The 14,348-nt window shown below is 31.2% G+C and overlaps 10 protein-coding genes across 10 annotated transcripts, besides 1 other annotated feature; 3 read left to right on the forward strand and 7 right to left on the reverse strand.

Moving 5' to 3' along the window:
* Positions 1-346: part of a mobile genetic element that runs on past the window's edge.
* A 412-nt stretch (positions 347-758) lies between these two features.
* TVAGG3_0420510 (protein ubiquitination) lies at positions 759-2,756 on the reverse strand (the record flags this gene model as incomplete). The annotated part of the gene is made up of 1 exon (XM_001324414.1): positions 759-2,756. One exon carries the CDS (start codon positions 2,754-2,756, stop codon positions 759-761), a length of 1,998 nt encoding a protein of 665 aa, XP_001324449.1.
* Positions 2,757-2,838: 82 nt separating this feature from the next.
* Positions 2,839-3,973, reverse strand: TVAGG3_0420520 (uncharacterized protein; the record flags this gene model as incomplete). The annotated part of the gene is made up of 1 exon (XM_001324415.1): positions 3,162-3,968. One exon carries the CDS (start codon positions 3,966-3,968, stop codon positions 3,162-3,164), a length of 807 nt encoding a protein of 268 aa, XP_001324450.1.
* A 931-nt stretch (positions 3,974-4,904) lies between these two features.
* TVAGG3_0420530 (glycine-rich protein family) lies at positions 4,905-5,426 on the forward strand (the record flags this gene model as incomplete). The annotated part of the gene is made up of 1 exon (XM_001324416.1): positions 4,905-5,426. One exon carries the CDS (start codon positions 4,905-4,907, stop codon positions 5,424-5,426), a length of 522 nt encoding a protein of 173 aa, XP_001324451.1.
* Positions 5,427-5,680: 254 nt separating this feature from the next.
* Positions 5,681-7,017, forward strand: TVAGG3_0420540 (N-linked oligosaccharide processing family; the record flags this gene model as incomplete). The annotated part of the gene is made up of 1 exon (XM_001324417.1): positions 5,686-6,972. The coding sequence occupies one exon, from the start codon at positions 5,686-5,688 to the stop codon at positions 6,970-6,972; it is 1,287 nt and encodes a 428-aa protein (XP_001324452.1).
* Positions 7,018-7,308: 291 nt separating this feature from the next.
* TVAGG3_0420550 (tubby protein, chain A domain-containing protein) lies at positions 7,309-8,629 on the reverse strand (the record flags this gene model as incomplete). Its single annotated transcript, XM_001324418.1, has 1 exon — positions 7,393-8,610. One exon carries the CDS (start codon positions 8,608-8,610, stop codon positions 7,393-7,395), a length of 1,218 nt encoding a protein of 405 aa, XP_001324453.1.
* A 110-nt stretch (positions 8,630-8,739) lies between these two features.
* TVAGG3_0420560 (uncharacterized protein) lies at positions 8,740-9,414 on the reverse strand (the record flags this gene model as incomplete). Its single annotated transcript, XM_001324419.1, has 1 exon — positions 8,764-9,414. The coding sequence occupies one exon, from the start codon at positions 9,412-9,414 to the stop codon at positions 8,764-8,766; it is 651 nt and encodes a 216-aa protein (XP_001324454.1).
* Positions 9,415-9,970: 556 nt separating this feature from the next.
* Positions 9,971-11,275, reverse strand: TVAGG3_0420570 (spectrin binding; the record flags this gene model as incomplete). The annotated part of the gene is made up of 1 exon (XM_001324420.1): positions 9,971-11,275. The coding sequence occupies one exon, from the start codon at positions 11,273-11,275 to the stop codon at positions 9,971-9,973; it is 1,305 nt and encodes a 434-aa protein (XP_001324455.1).
* Positions 11,276-11,328: 53 nt separating this feature from the next.
* Positions 11,329-12,081, reverse strand: TVAGG3_0420580 (ankyrin repeat, PH and SEC7 domain containing protein SECG-related family; the record flags this gene model as incomplete). The annotated part of the gene is made up of 1 exon (XM_001324421.1): positions 11,329-12,081. The coding sequence occupies one exon, from the start codon at positions 12,079-12,081 to the stop codon at positions 11,329-11,331; it is 753 nt and encodes a 250-aa protein (XP_001324456.1).
* Positions 12,082-12,542: 461 nt separating this feature from the next.
* Positions 12,543-12,776, forward strand: TVAGG3_0420590 (Sm-like ribonucleoproteins family; the record flags this gene model as incomplete). The annotated part of the gene is made up of 1 exon (XM_051233415.1): positions 12,543-12,776. The coding sequence occupies one exon, from the start codon at positions 12,543-12,545 to the stop codon at positions 12,774-12,776; it is 234 nt and encodes a 77-aa protein (XP_051103145.1).
* Positions 12,777-13,209: 433 nt separating this feature from the next.
* Positions 13,210-13,905, reverse strand: TVAGG3_0420600 (uncharacterized protein; the record flags this gene model as incomplete). The annotated part of the gene is made up of 1 exon (XM_001324422.1): positions 13,210-13,905. One exon carries the CDS (start codon positions 13,903-13,905, stop codon positions 13,210-13,212), a length of 696 nt encoding a protein of 231 aa, XP_001324457.1.
* Between the last annotated feature and the right edge of the window lie 443 nt (positions 13,906-14,348).

A 14,348-nucleotide genomic window follows, 5' to 3' on the forward strand; every position in this document is an offset into this window, starting at 1 on the left:
GTTATACTGAGTACTTTCTATCTGTGTTACTTATTTGAGTCTAAGAGCCATTTGTCAGATTTTCCCGAAATGCAAGGTTAAGATTTTAGCAGCGACTAACTTTGAGTGTACATATATAATTGTTATACTGAGTACTTTCTATCTGTGTTACTTATTTGAGTCTAAGAGTCATTTCTACCATAGAACTAGATATTGTCTCTCATTAAATATATATAACTGTAAACTGCTTAATTCATTTATCTATTTAGATAAAATTATATTTATATAAGATTTCATGTTATTATTTCATCTTTATTATTTTTTTTATTCCTTTGAAAAGTGACACTGGATAGTTTGTCCCTTTCTCGTTTACATAGTATATATACTTTAATATTATTCTTGGATACATCCTTTAAAGTTGATCTTTGATATATTTTGATAACAAAATAAATGAAAAATAGAAAATAATCTCAGGCGAAATTAACATTATCATTTGTTTCAAGCTTTGATATAATTTATATCAATATCACAAGATCAGGTACGATTCCATCATCGTTAAACTGCCTAAATTACATAGTACATCATATGTAATTTCCGACAACTTTTGCATATGTTTCCTGCAGCAATGGCGTATTACTTGGTATTCAATTCAAGCCTTAAAAGGTAATTTCCAATGATGTGTCATGGCAAATGTAAGAAAATTGAATGAGAGTCTAATGATCGCAAATGTAACCTAAGGATTTAATCAAAAAAAATTGAATAATTTGATATTTTAAATATCAATTATAAAGTATAGAATTTAAGTAATCGATCATTTTTTTGTTATGTCTTCTATTTGCCATGTCCATAAGTGAATCAAATAGTCTTTCGTCATATAGATTTTCCTTCATTTTGTTGTAAATGTAGTTTATAACTTCAAAATTCTTGTTATTAAATGCATAATGAAGAACGGTTCGTTCATCTTTTGTAGTTGCATTTAGATCAATATTTGGAAGAGAGAAAATAAATTTGACTAATTCTATATCTTGTTCAGTGGCAACTTCATGGATAATAGTTCTACCATTAAAACCTTTTGAATTTACATCAATATTTGGAAGAGAACATAGATATTTTATTACATCAATATTTGTATTTTTGAGTCCATAATGAAGAGTAGTTGTTAAATATTTGTTTCTAGCATTTATGTCAATATTTGGGAGAGAGCAGACATATAAAACTACATCTAGATTACTATTTTGTGCTGCATAATGAAGGACTGTATTTTCAGAGGAATCTTTTACATCGAGTTGAATATTTGGATAAGAACAAAGACTTTTAATGCATTCTATATTTTCATTTTGAGCAGCATAATGAATTGGATATATTCCTTTGCTATTAGCTTGGTTAATATCAAAATATTGGAGAGAGTAAAGATATTTTATTACTTCAGGATTTCTATTTTGAACTGCAAGATGCAGGACTGTATTTTTGTCGGAATCTGTTACATCGAGTTGTATATTCGGATAAGAACAAATACTTTTAATGCATTCTACATTTTCATTTTGAGCAGCGTAATGAATTGCATTTTTTCCAAAATCATTAGTTTGGTTAATATCGATATCTGGAAGAGAGCAAAGATATTTTATTACTTCAGGATAATAATTTTGAGCTGCAAGATGAAGAATTGTGTTTTTGTTGGGATCTTTTACATCGAGTTGAATATTTGGATAAGAACAAAGACTTTTAATGCATTCTATATTTTCATTTTGAGCAGCGTAATGAATTGCATTTTTTCCAAAATCATTAGTTTGGTTAATATCGATATCTGGAAGAGAGCAAAGATATTTTATTACTTCAGGATAATAATTTTGAGCTGCAAGATGAATGGCTGAATTTGCATCGGCATCAGTTGCATTGATATCAACTTGTGGAAATGAGCAAATAAGTTTGATGAACTCAGGATTATCATTTCGAGCTGCATAATGAATTACACTATTTCTTTCAGAATCTTTTGTATTTATATCAATGTTTGGAAATGAACATAAATATTTTACGGCTTCAAAAGTTTGAAATTGAGCAGCCAACAGAAGTGGAGTTTCACCAAAAGAGTTTGTAGCATTTATATCGGCATTTGAAACAGAACAAACTACTTTCAAAATTTCTGGATTATTTTTTGTTGCAGCAATATGTAATGCTGTTTTTCTATATTTATTTCGCGCATTGATGTCTATGTTTGGTATAGCACAAAATCCTTTTATAACATCAATGTTTTGTTTTTCTAGAACATAATGAATTAATGGAGTGCCATAACCATCACTGATATTGCAATATCCAAATTCTCCTGCAAATTCAATTGCTTCATTATCACCTTCTTTTATCGCATTTAATATGATATTATAAATCTTATCAAAGTCATCTGATTTTTTATAGCAATTCAATAAATATTTTTTGTAATTCTGTTTCTTTTGATTGCTTATAATATTGTTGATTTTAATGAATGAAACAATATCACTAAGAATACGATTGTTGAAAATTTTTGATAAAAATTCGAGAATTTTAATTATGGCATCACCGTTTTCGAAATTATCGATTTTGGTGTGTTGACAAATCCAGAAGACATCTGAATATTTGAAATTCTTGCTGATGATTGAAAAAGTTTCAAGAAATTGTTGTGAACTAAAAGAACAATAATCAAAGATCATACATAGTTCTGATGCTGTCCTTAATCCAAGAAATTCTTCGTCATTATACCATTGATCTATATTTTTTGCATATGACTCAAAATCAATTGAACTCATTATAAAGAAAAATAAAAGTGACATTACAAAGTCAAAAACATATCTCAATTTAGAAGAGTACGTAGCTATTTAATTAATCATGGATAATAGCAAAGGTATTAAATCATTATGAACTATTAAATAAATTCTTTCTGAATTATGAAAAACAAGGTTTCAAAATAGAATGTTGTATGCAGATGGAAAACTTAATTTGCGGCATCATAGGAAATGCCAATCTGAATTTTAAAACTTGCAATTCTAATTGATCTTAATGTTCCTTACTTCGTTCTGAAAATTCAATTTAATAATTTTTCATTTTAAATATTTATAGTAAATAACATAACAAATTTATAATATCATATGAATTTGGATATATATCTGAGATAACTAGGAAACAAAACGCCTAAAAAAAGAAAACAACTAATCTCAGAAAATTCCAGAAGAAACCAACACATTAAATGATTGTTGGCTAGGATCAACTTTAGGTTTCGTTTTAACTGCTTGCATTTTGAATGATTTTGGCATTGCTGCTGTTTTTTCAAAATGTTTTGAAATATCAACAACAGCTGTAGCATTCTTAACTAGGAAGTCGGCTTCTGCTTCTGTTTGAATGTTCTTCTTTACAAGATCAAAAGAATTTAATTCTGCTTTTCTCGATTCATATAAATCTTCAAGTTCTGATTTGTGTCTTTGTGACATTTCATCTGAAATGCGCTGATATTTCTCATCAATTTTCTTCTTGTATTCTGCATCAGAAATATCTCGCTTTTGAGTTGCCAAATCACGTAATTGAATTGCTTCTTGTACTTTATTTTGTCTTGCCAATATTTTGGCAGTTGACATAGCTCTGTGGTATTCTGTATTTGTAAAATCTTCGTGACAATTTCGTTCATTCTGCCATTCCTCGATTAAGTCATCTAATTCTTTTTGCTGACGATTTTTGAGCTCATTGTAGTTATTTTTGAAGGAAATTGCTGCTTTTCGTTTTGCAATTTTCAATTGTTGATCAGATATTTCATATGTGGTAACGAAGTTTTTATTATCTTTGAGATTTTGTTGGAGATATGAATTTACTTTTCCGCCAAGTTTCAATACTGATTCATAATTTCTTAAAGATTCGTATTCTTTTTGATAATAGTCAATCATTTCGAAATTTCCTGCTTCAATGCACTGATCGATAAAATTCATGGCCTCTTGAGATGTCCTTGGCTTTGGATACTCAGAAACATCCATTTTCAATACGTTTAGAATAAAGATGAAGTGGAAATTGGATCTTATAACATTGCTTACCAATGTCAAGGGAGCTTCTTTTCACTTTTTGCTTCATTAAATTTGTGTATTATTGATATATTTCATATAAAAATCTAAAATAACTGGAAATCTATTTATAATATGACCATAAATAACTTACGCATGAGCTTTGTATTGACATATTTTCTTTCTGATACGAGCATCTCATTTTCATTCATCATCTCGGAGAGACTAACTTTGCTAAGAGTATGTCATCTAAAGTGCTATCATTCATTTTACTGAATAAACCCACGATCTCTCCTTTGAATTATACTGTTTGGATCCGTTTTGAAAGATTCTTATTACAAATTTCTCCCAATTGAGGATGTTTGATATTGTAATTATTCGATAATATAGAAAATGATAATAATAAGATATGATAATGAGTCCAAATCTATCATCCAAGATGCAATAAACGTCTCAGGAAAAGTTTTTACTCTCAAATACCCATGTAACACATCAGATTGCACGCCGTATGCAGTTACATTCAAACCTGGAGTGTACAAGATAGAGCTTTGGGGTGCCTCAGGCGGATTCCTAAATAATCTTGGTGCACATGGCTCATACACTAGTGGTCTCCTCCCTATATTCCGTACACGGACATTTTATATATACCTTGGCCAGAAAGGAGAATGGTTAGGTCCACCAACTTATAATGGTGGTGGTGCAGGTCCATACTTGCCAAGAGAACCAACGCACTATGTGTCAATTGGTTCAGGCGGTGGATCTAGCGATATACGCCTCATCAATGGTCATTGGTCCTCATTTGAAAGTTTGAAATCTCGTATTAGTGTTGCAGCTGGTGGCGCTGGGCATGCATACTTTAGTGAAATCATAGAAGGTGGTGCAGGTGGAGTCTTAGAAGGTTATAATGGCACCATGCGCTCTGTTGACTATATATATCCAATCACAAACTCCACATCTGGAACTCAAACTTCACCAGGTATCGGTTCTAGTAATGGCGGAAGAAATGGTGGATTTTGTTTCGGCGGCAACTGTGGTGACGATCGCCATGGAAGTGGTGGTGGCAGCGGCTACTATGGGGGAGGAAGCGGTGGCTTTGTCGGAAACCGCGTGACAAGTGGTTCTGGAGGATCTTCGTATATGTCAGGATACAAAGGCTGCAGAGCTATCGCAAAAGATTCTACAAAGTTTAATATATTTCATGAAGATAGTTCAATTCATTACTCAGGTTTGACATTCTATTCTCCTGTCATCAAAGATGGAAAGGACCTAATTCTATGCACAGATTCCATTGTATGCACAGAAGAAGGTCACTTTGGTTATGGATATGCACGCATAACTATCTATGAGCAGCATGATCCAGTAACTATCAGATTATGTCGTCCATTTGTGCCTTATTCATCAATTGCAGTCTTTATACTGATGAATTCTGAATAAAATTTAAACAAAGGACAATTTTTGTTCGATGTTTAAGCTAGACTTTGTCTGATGTGTGATCAAGAACTGCTATTACCAGTGAGATTTTTGAAATACAACTCAAAAAACCGATTTTTGATTAGTTGTTTCTCAATCTAATAAAATCATATGAAAAATTAGACTCATTATAATCACCACGTTTTATATTTGGAGAAATATGATATTTCGAATTGAGTGATTGTCACATTTTGTAAAATAAATATGTCAGTTTTATTGGGAAATGTTTCTTTTTTTGGTATCTCTTTATGGCGAATTTAAGCCAGAATACTTCTCAGAAAGGTATAGGATGCATTTTAACCTAGACTCTATGAAATTTAAGTGTTTTAATGAAAATAAAGAGATTTCGATTGATGATATTGACGATGGAATTTGTAATTGCTGTGATGGATCTGATGAAGTTTCAAATACATCATTTTCATGTCCAAATACATGCCCGATTCATGTCAAAAACTCAGAAGCAAATGAATTAAAAGGAATTTTCAACAAAGGCATTGTTAACAGAGTTGTTCTCGGTGCCCAAGGACAACAATTATATCATGAATTATCCGAATTAAACAAAATTCAAACACAAAAACGCGATGAACTTTCAGCAACATTAAAAGAAGCGAGAGCACAATTAAAGAAGCAAAAGAAAGATATTAAGAAGTGGGTTTACGAATCTAATGGTCTTCCAATGCCAGACAAAGCCAAACTCGCTGCTGAAAGAGAAAAATACATAAATCGTGTCGAAAAAGTCGCTTACAGACAAGATGCCGCCGAAGAAGAGGAAGGAGAAGGATTTGAAGTCCCACAGATTGATCAAGAAGCATTCAAGAAGAGAAAACAACATCGTGCATTGAAATGGGATTATGCGCAGAAAGAAAAGTACATTAACTTGTTAAATACAGCCATTGATAAGACAAAAATCACTGAATCTTCAGGAAATGTCTTTCTTGCAAAGCTTCGTGTAGCAGAAACCGTAAAATATCATCCAACATACCAGGCATACTTAGATACACAAAAAATTGTTCACGATACTTCAGATGAACTCTCAAAAATCGGAAATTCCGTTTACATGAACAATTTAAGACTTGAAATCGATTATGGAGCAGATAAACAATGGTATCAGTCCTATGGAAAGACATTAACAGCTCCAATAGCCAATACTCCTAACAAAGTAAGTATTTCTTTACTCCAGAGAGCTTCAGTTCGTCTTCCTTCGACTGGATGCTCAAGATCTAACGATTACGGTGCTTATATCAAGAGAATTAACAATATCTTGGTTTACCAGGCCGAACATGTTGATGTTTTCAAGGGTCAGCGCTCAATGAGAGTGAAATGTCTCTGCCATCCAGAATATGTCGTTTTGGAAGCGCACGAAAACACAGATAACCGCGCGGAAGCTGTTATTGGACTCCCAGAGGTATGCCCTGCACAGTATAGTGACAATGAATTCACTCAATGGCTCAGAGAAATTCAATATTACAAGAGCGACCTCTTGAAAGGAACGGAATTTGAATATTTATAAAGTATCTTTTGGTAAATAATAAATTTTGAGTTTAGGTTTATATGATTCTAATAAGTTTTTATATTTTCAATAAAAAATTTAAGAAATTGTAATGATTTCTAGATACATCTTATTAAAATGATTTCACTATGATTTAATTTGGACGATATTACAACATTCATTGTTAAAAATCATAAATTATTATGAAACAAGATTTATTTATCTTAATCTCGATATTTCACATTGCTAACTAGCATGTCTTCCTTTGAAATATTACTTAGCAACTTCATTTCGTATAATAATATTGTTAGATATTGATTTTTGAAAAAATTCTTCATAATGTTATGATAAGAGCGGTTGAATATAAAATAAAGAAATATAACATATATTTTACAATTGAATTAACATGGGGAATAAATAAAAAAAATAATATAAAAAAAATTATTTGATTTCTGTGATGAAAGAAGCCAATCCTATTGCAAACATTGATAGTGGTTCAAGAGGAAAAGCAGCCTGGAGCTCTATTACCTCGTTAGCTATCTTTCTTATCCAGAATAAATCAGGATCTCCTTTTTTCTCAAAGAGAACAGCATTTTTGACAGACTGAATGTGAAAACGGCCATTAAAGTTATATGTCAAATGGCCTTGAACGGATTCTGTCGGTTGTCTACTGAATAATTTTGCAGGATTTCCTTCTTTTTTGATGAAAAAGGAGACACTCATACGGCGAGCAAGGTTTTTGCCCTCTTTCGGATAGAAACGAATCGAGAGAACTTCATCTCCTGTTTTTGAACCTAATCTCAATGAAAAATCTTGTGTTTTGTTGCCAATCGATATGCATGCATCAACATCTGAACTTCCCTCTTTAATAATATTAATAGTATCAGCTCCTTTTTTGTAAATCGCAGATAAAATAAATTCGCTGAGCATGTAAAATCGAAATGTGTACGTAGCTCCGAGTAATCCGGTCTTCTTTTCTCTGGATATCCTATACATTGGTTGTTCTTTTGCTTTGCTATCGGATATTGAAGGTCTTGGAACATAAATTAATAATTCTGGCTGTTGAACCCGTTTGATTTCATTGGTTTGGTTTTCTTGTGGTTTTTGTTCTTTTTGGTCTGTTTTAACTTCGTTTTCTATGTTTGGTTTGGTCGACTCGTTTTCGGTATTTACCTGTGGCGATGTAGAGTTTTGAACTTGTTGATGTGGACTACTTCCTCTAACTTGCCGCCTCGAATGAGGTTGTGCAGTTTGTTGAGGATGATTTGTAACTTGAAATGAAATTTTTTCTTCATTTGATTCGTTTTTATCCTCCGATTCGGATGTATGCTGTTGAATATGTTCGGGAGTATATGAGTCATCGGAGCTATCTGCATCTTCAAAGGTAATAATTTCTTTTTTTCTTGTTCTGCGATTTTCAGATGCCTTTGCAGGCTGTTCTGTAAGCACCTCTGGCTTGTATTCAACAACTTTCTTCTCGACTTTTGTTGCATCTTTGCCATTTCGCATACGTCTTGTTGATCTATTTGTTTCTTGAAGGTATTTTGGCTTAGCTTTCTCATCAGGGACATTGAATTTGGGTTTAAATGGTGTCGCATTCTGGAAATTCTTATTGCCATCTTCGTCATCTGATGAGAAGTCAACAATGTAAAGAGACATTATCAAATTCTAATTTTTCGCTAGCATATGATAATTTCTGATAATAAACTAATATAAAAGAATTAGGTTTTCAAATGTTCGCTTTTCTCAAGAAGAAAAAAAAAATTATTCGACCAGAAATATAATAGTTAGAAAAAGAATTATAACAATTTATTAAACAATATCAAAATGTAATTTATCGGTTCCAGATGGCGTGTTTTCGCCAACTAATGTAGTTGATGATGGGAAAATGTAAGTTTGATAAATAATACAATATCCAGTGATAGCCCATACGAAGAAGATGGAAAAGATGACTATACATGCGTGATTCGAGCGTGCATTTATATAATTCGTAATAATCGCTAATTTTTGATCGTTACTGTATTGCTTGAAGTTCAATTTGGCAGCAATCCATTGGGCTTCAATTGTATTAGGATTATCCATTAAAAAGGTGTGGAACTTGAAAATGCAATTATCAACGTATTTCTTTCCGCTATATAAGAAAGCAAACGCGATGCATGTTCCTAATGCTATTGTCATGAATATTAGTGATAAGGATAAGAAAAATGACTTGTATTTTGGTTGAAAGTTATAATACAATGCAATCATACCAATTAAAGTAAAGATGTATGATGTAGTTATTATGACTGCTAAGATTCCTGGAACTATATCAATTATTGGGAAGAATTTATCAAGAGCGCAATAAGACAAAGAAACTGAATAAGGTAAGCCCATTAATGTAAATAATAGGAAAACCCACATTACATAGCGCATTGGCTGTTTGTTTGGATCTTTAATTCCGAAATTTAAATCAATTTTTCTCATTTCTTATAATTGTCACGTTTTTGTGAATCAGGAATATGATTTTTTGAAATTATATGATATTAATGCTCAGGTGATTGTGTGTTCTTTATTATGAATTTTTGGAATAAAATTTCATAGAATTCGAACCAAATGAATCGAAGAATGATATTCAATCAATAACACGCTTATAATCTCATACACTTTCCTAATTGGTCATCATATTAGTGCTCATATCAAATATCTTCCATCTGCACAAGTTCCACCAAAACTCTTTACAAACGCACGCACTAGACCTAAGAAGATCATGATCAATTACCAAAGAAATAGTTCGCATTAAAATTAGCTCACCAAGAAAAGAAGATAAAGGCTGCCTTAGAAGCAGCTGGTATCAAATGTGAATGGCCCTCATTTATAGCTCAATTTGATGCTAATGGAGTTGCTATTCCTGATGAAGATCCAAAAGCTAAGAAAACAGAATAAATTCACTACTATAGAGAATATAAAGGTTATAATATTTATTAAAAATACATTGTATATTTTGATATATATAAAACTCATATACCTATATTGAACATTTTTAACAATCTATATTTGCTCCATGTAAAAGAAGAAGTTCAACGATTTCTTTAAAATTATATTTGTCTGCAAGATGAAGAGGAGATTCTCCATATTTATCTTTTTCATTGATATTTGCACCATGAGAAAGAAGAAATTCACACATTTCCTTACTATTATTATGTACTGCAAAATGAAGAGCTGTTTCTCCAAATTCATTTTTTTCATTGACATTTGCACCATGTGAAAGAAGAAGCTCAACGATTTCTTTATAATTATTACGGGCTGCAAGATGAAGAGGAGTTTCCTCCTCTTCATATTTTTCATTGATATTTACACCATGCAAAAGGAGAAGTTCAACTACATCATTTTCATTTTGTATTACTGCATAATAAAGAGCGGATTCTCTATTTATATCTTTTTCATTGATACTTGCTCCATGTAAAATGAAATATTCACAAAGAGATGGCAGATTAAATATTGCTGAATAAATAAAACATTTGTTAATATTATTGGTTTGATCGAAATAAACTAAAAATGGTTCAAGATTATTGTAAATCCCGCAATTAATTAAATCGATATCCATATAGTACTCTTCCATCAAGAATGTAACAAAATCAATATTATGTGAAATAATTGCATACTCCATACACTGTTCATCTGGTTTTTGATATTTCAAACATTCGCTCATGATCTCTGGATTTCCTCCTAAAAATGAAAATCTGAGACATTGAGAAGTTATTTCCGATTCATAATTTGTTCTTAAGAACTTGAAACAATCTATTGCCCCGTGGTAACAACATAATTCAAGTAATAAATATCCTGTACTAGAATATGGATATAAATCACTTATAAGTTGTTGATCTTGATCAAATTCTTCGCTTTCTGTAATTGAAATGAATCTTTTTAAGTCATTATCCATAATTGCCTTGTAAATTGTATTTTCAGAATGAATATTGATATTTTTTAAATTAATTTTTTTGAAATCAGCAGATTTGTCTAATTTAATACCATATTCTTTATAAAACATGTAGTTAGATATATCTGGAATCGGCTTGACATCTTTCACATCATAGTCATCAGATATCAGTTTGGCAAGCTCCAGGTATGAGTTTGTATATCTGTTATTAAACGGTATTATACCTAAAATATCACATATAATAGTTTGAGGAAGATGTTTCTTTGAATCCAGCAAATTTGTTTTTATCATTTTGTAAATCTTGCTTAAATCTTCTTCATTCTTCGTTTTTAACTGATACAATGCAATATATGTATCGATGTGGTATTGAAACAAGCTTCTCAATTCAACATATTTAATGTTTTCCATTTATTTCCATTAAAAAAATGTCAAATCTGACAAATTTGGGTATTGTCACAAATTTATTGGGTGTTTTGGTTCAAAACTACAAAATTGTAATGAAGTTTCGTCAAGCTGATCAAAGATAAATAATTTCTTGCATTGCTATTCCCGTGATCAAAGCATGTTTTCCCTTCATTGTCCTTTGCATTTTTATCAGCTCCAAGAGAGATATGGCATTTGACCACTTCATGACAGTCAAGTTTTGATGCAATAATAAGCAAAGTCATTCCTTTTTCATCCTTTGCTTCTTTATCAGCTCCAAGCGAGATAAGATATTTGGCAACCTCAAGATGACCACTAAATGATGCCAAAATGAGTGAAATATATCCAGAAATATTCTTTGTTTCTTTATCAGCTCCAAGCGAGATAAGATATTTAACAACCTCAAGATGACCACTAAATGATGCCAAAATGAGTGGAAAACAATCATAATTATTCTTTACATCTTTATCCGCACCAATAGAAATTAGATATTTAACAACTTCAAGTTTACATTTTAATGATGCCAAAATGAGTGGAGTATTTCCATTATTATCCTTAGCATCTTTATCAGCTCCAACAGAAATTAGATATTTCACTACTTCAAGTTGACCATATTGTGATGCAAGCATGAATGGAGTACATCCATCTTTATCCTTTACTTCTTTATCGCAGTTGCATTCGATGAGAGATTTGACAAGTCTAAGATTTCCTTGTAAACTTGAAATATGAAGTGCATTTTTATCATATTCTGTGGCCTTTTTCCAAAGTCCTTCTTCACAAGACTTTGACATCATATCACGATCTCTTTTACCAGAAAGTTCATCAAGAAATTTGTAAACAATTTCAACATCATTGGAATCCTTAAGTTCAGAGATTTCGTTTAAAAACTCTTTCGAATATTTGTGAGCTTCACTAATTTGAGTGAAAATTGAACTGTTTTAGCTCATTGTTATTCATGAAAACCTTGTTCTATGAGAGGAGAGCTAAAACGCACATTCGACATCAGTCTATTGAAAACATATGATACATGACTTGTATTTTCGAATGTAGGTTTATGAATATTTATGGAAACCATATCTTTAGATATTGAAATTAAAAAGTGTTTCTATTTTATATTTTTGAAAGTTTGGTATTAATTAAGCTGAGTCACTGTCAGACATTCGATTATTTTTCTTGTGACAATTTCTAATGTCAATTGCAAGTTATGTTGGTCGTTCAATTTTTATTCTAACAAACAGAAGAGGTAATTGTTATGACAAAAGATGCAACGGTATTCACAGGGCCGCTTGTTTGTAGCGATCAGGTAATGAATCTTGTATTATTCCCTGGAAAAATGAAAAATAAAGATGGAGGGTATGTCGAAACGCCACAGGAGCAGTACTGTTATATTAGAGGTGAAGATGTATCATTTGTTATTTTAAGCCAAGAAAATTCTATCAATCGCGTAGCTAATTTTGATCCAAAAGACCCTGACAAAGATCTTTAACTTATACATCAAATTTTCCTACTACGTTAACTTCGATTTTTTCAAAAAACAAATTTTGAATTACCGAAAGTTTAATAGAAATGGCCATAATCTAATTCATTTTAATTTCCTGTCTTGCAAGTTCACATTGCCTTGATTTTTCTCAATATATTTCAAAAAATTCATCTTGTATCAAATTTTTTCCTTCAAATCTTTTTCTTTTCTCAAAAAAAATCGCATTACAATTCTTGGAAGTTACAAGAACCTATAATATTTTCTATTTTAGTGGATCTAAAATAGAAAATATTAAAATTCGCTACTCACAGGCACTAGTGCTATGAACCAGTTTTGAACCTTTATGAATAAAGTTACTTTATACGATTTTGATTATTTATTGATAGATGAAATTCCAAGAAAAATATTGATAAAAAAATATAACATACTTTATTAAGAATTACTGATTCGGCTTTGTTACGCTCTCTGTGATTTGGAGCATAACCTTATCAGCTTCTTCCTTGAGATGAAAAGATAATTTAGTAATTTCTTCTGAAGAAGTCTTTGTAGCATTACCATATAATGTATAGGCTTGAGACATTCTGCGAGCTCTGAAGCTATTGAATCTTCTTTTCTCTTCAATAAATAATTGAAGTTGGCATTTTAAGTTTTCAAGTGCTTCTGCTTTTTCTTTTTTGTATTTTTCGAGTGTAACTTCTAACTTTTCTTGTTTCGATGGATCTTTTTGTAATTCTATTTGCATTTTTGTCATAAAATTAGCAAGATTTTCTCCGGCTTGATTGTAGCTGGTAATTGCAGATTCGTATTTTTGAGATTGTCTAACAACAACAAGAAATCTCTCTGTAATATCGTTAATATCTTCAATTGAGCGCTGTTGTTGTTTAACATAATTTACTTCTTGATTAAGAAGTTGTTGATGAATTTGTTTAAGTCTATCATAGAGTTCTGAGCACTCTGGGGCTTCTTTACTAATCATATTTTCGAGTTTTCCTGAAACAGATTTTTCAAGTTCTAAACTCTGCATATGGTAATCATTGAATTGGCGTGTAGCATCGATAACTGCTTTAAGATTAGATGTGATTTGATCTTTATGGGTACTCACTTTATAACTCTCGATCATGTCGAAGACAAACATTTTTCAAAAATGCATGATTTTGATGTAATTATTGAACCGCTCATTATCCTTTTTGACTTACATGTCATATCTATCTGAAAATATTGGCAAAGTGGATTTGGTCACTCAAAATTTTATTGAGCAAAGTATGAAAATCGATGCACAAAGAGGTAGCTGGTTGAATTCATAATCATTACTGTCGATGTTCAGCAAGTGGCAAAAATATCATAAAGAAAAATTGTCTGTATTATGCTCATCTGAACTTGATTACCCATTAATCTTATAGTGCAAGTTATCTGTATGTTTTTCATGTCAACAACTTATGTTAATAATCAATTTCAGATATTGATATCAAAAATCTTTAAAAACTATCGAACCAAAAGTACATTAAGTTGTTTTAATGTTGTTCAATCATTAAATCAAATGAATTAATATTGATCTAAATTTGATACAAAATAACTCAT

Source organism: Trichomonas vaginalis, chromosome V (genome assembly GCF_026262505.1).
Source record: "Trichomonas vaginalis G3 chromosome V, whole genome shotgun sequence".
NCBI lineage: Eukaryota > Parabasalia > Trichomonadida > Trichomonadidae > Trichomonas > Trichomonas vaginalis.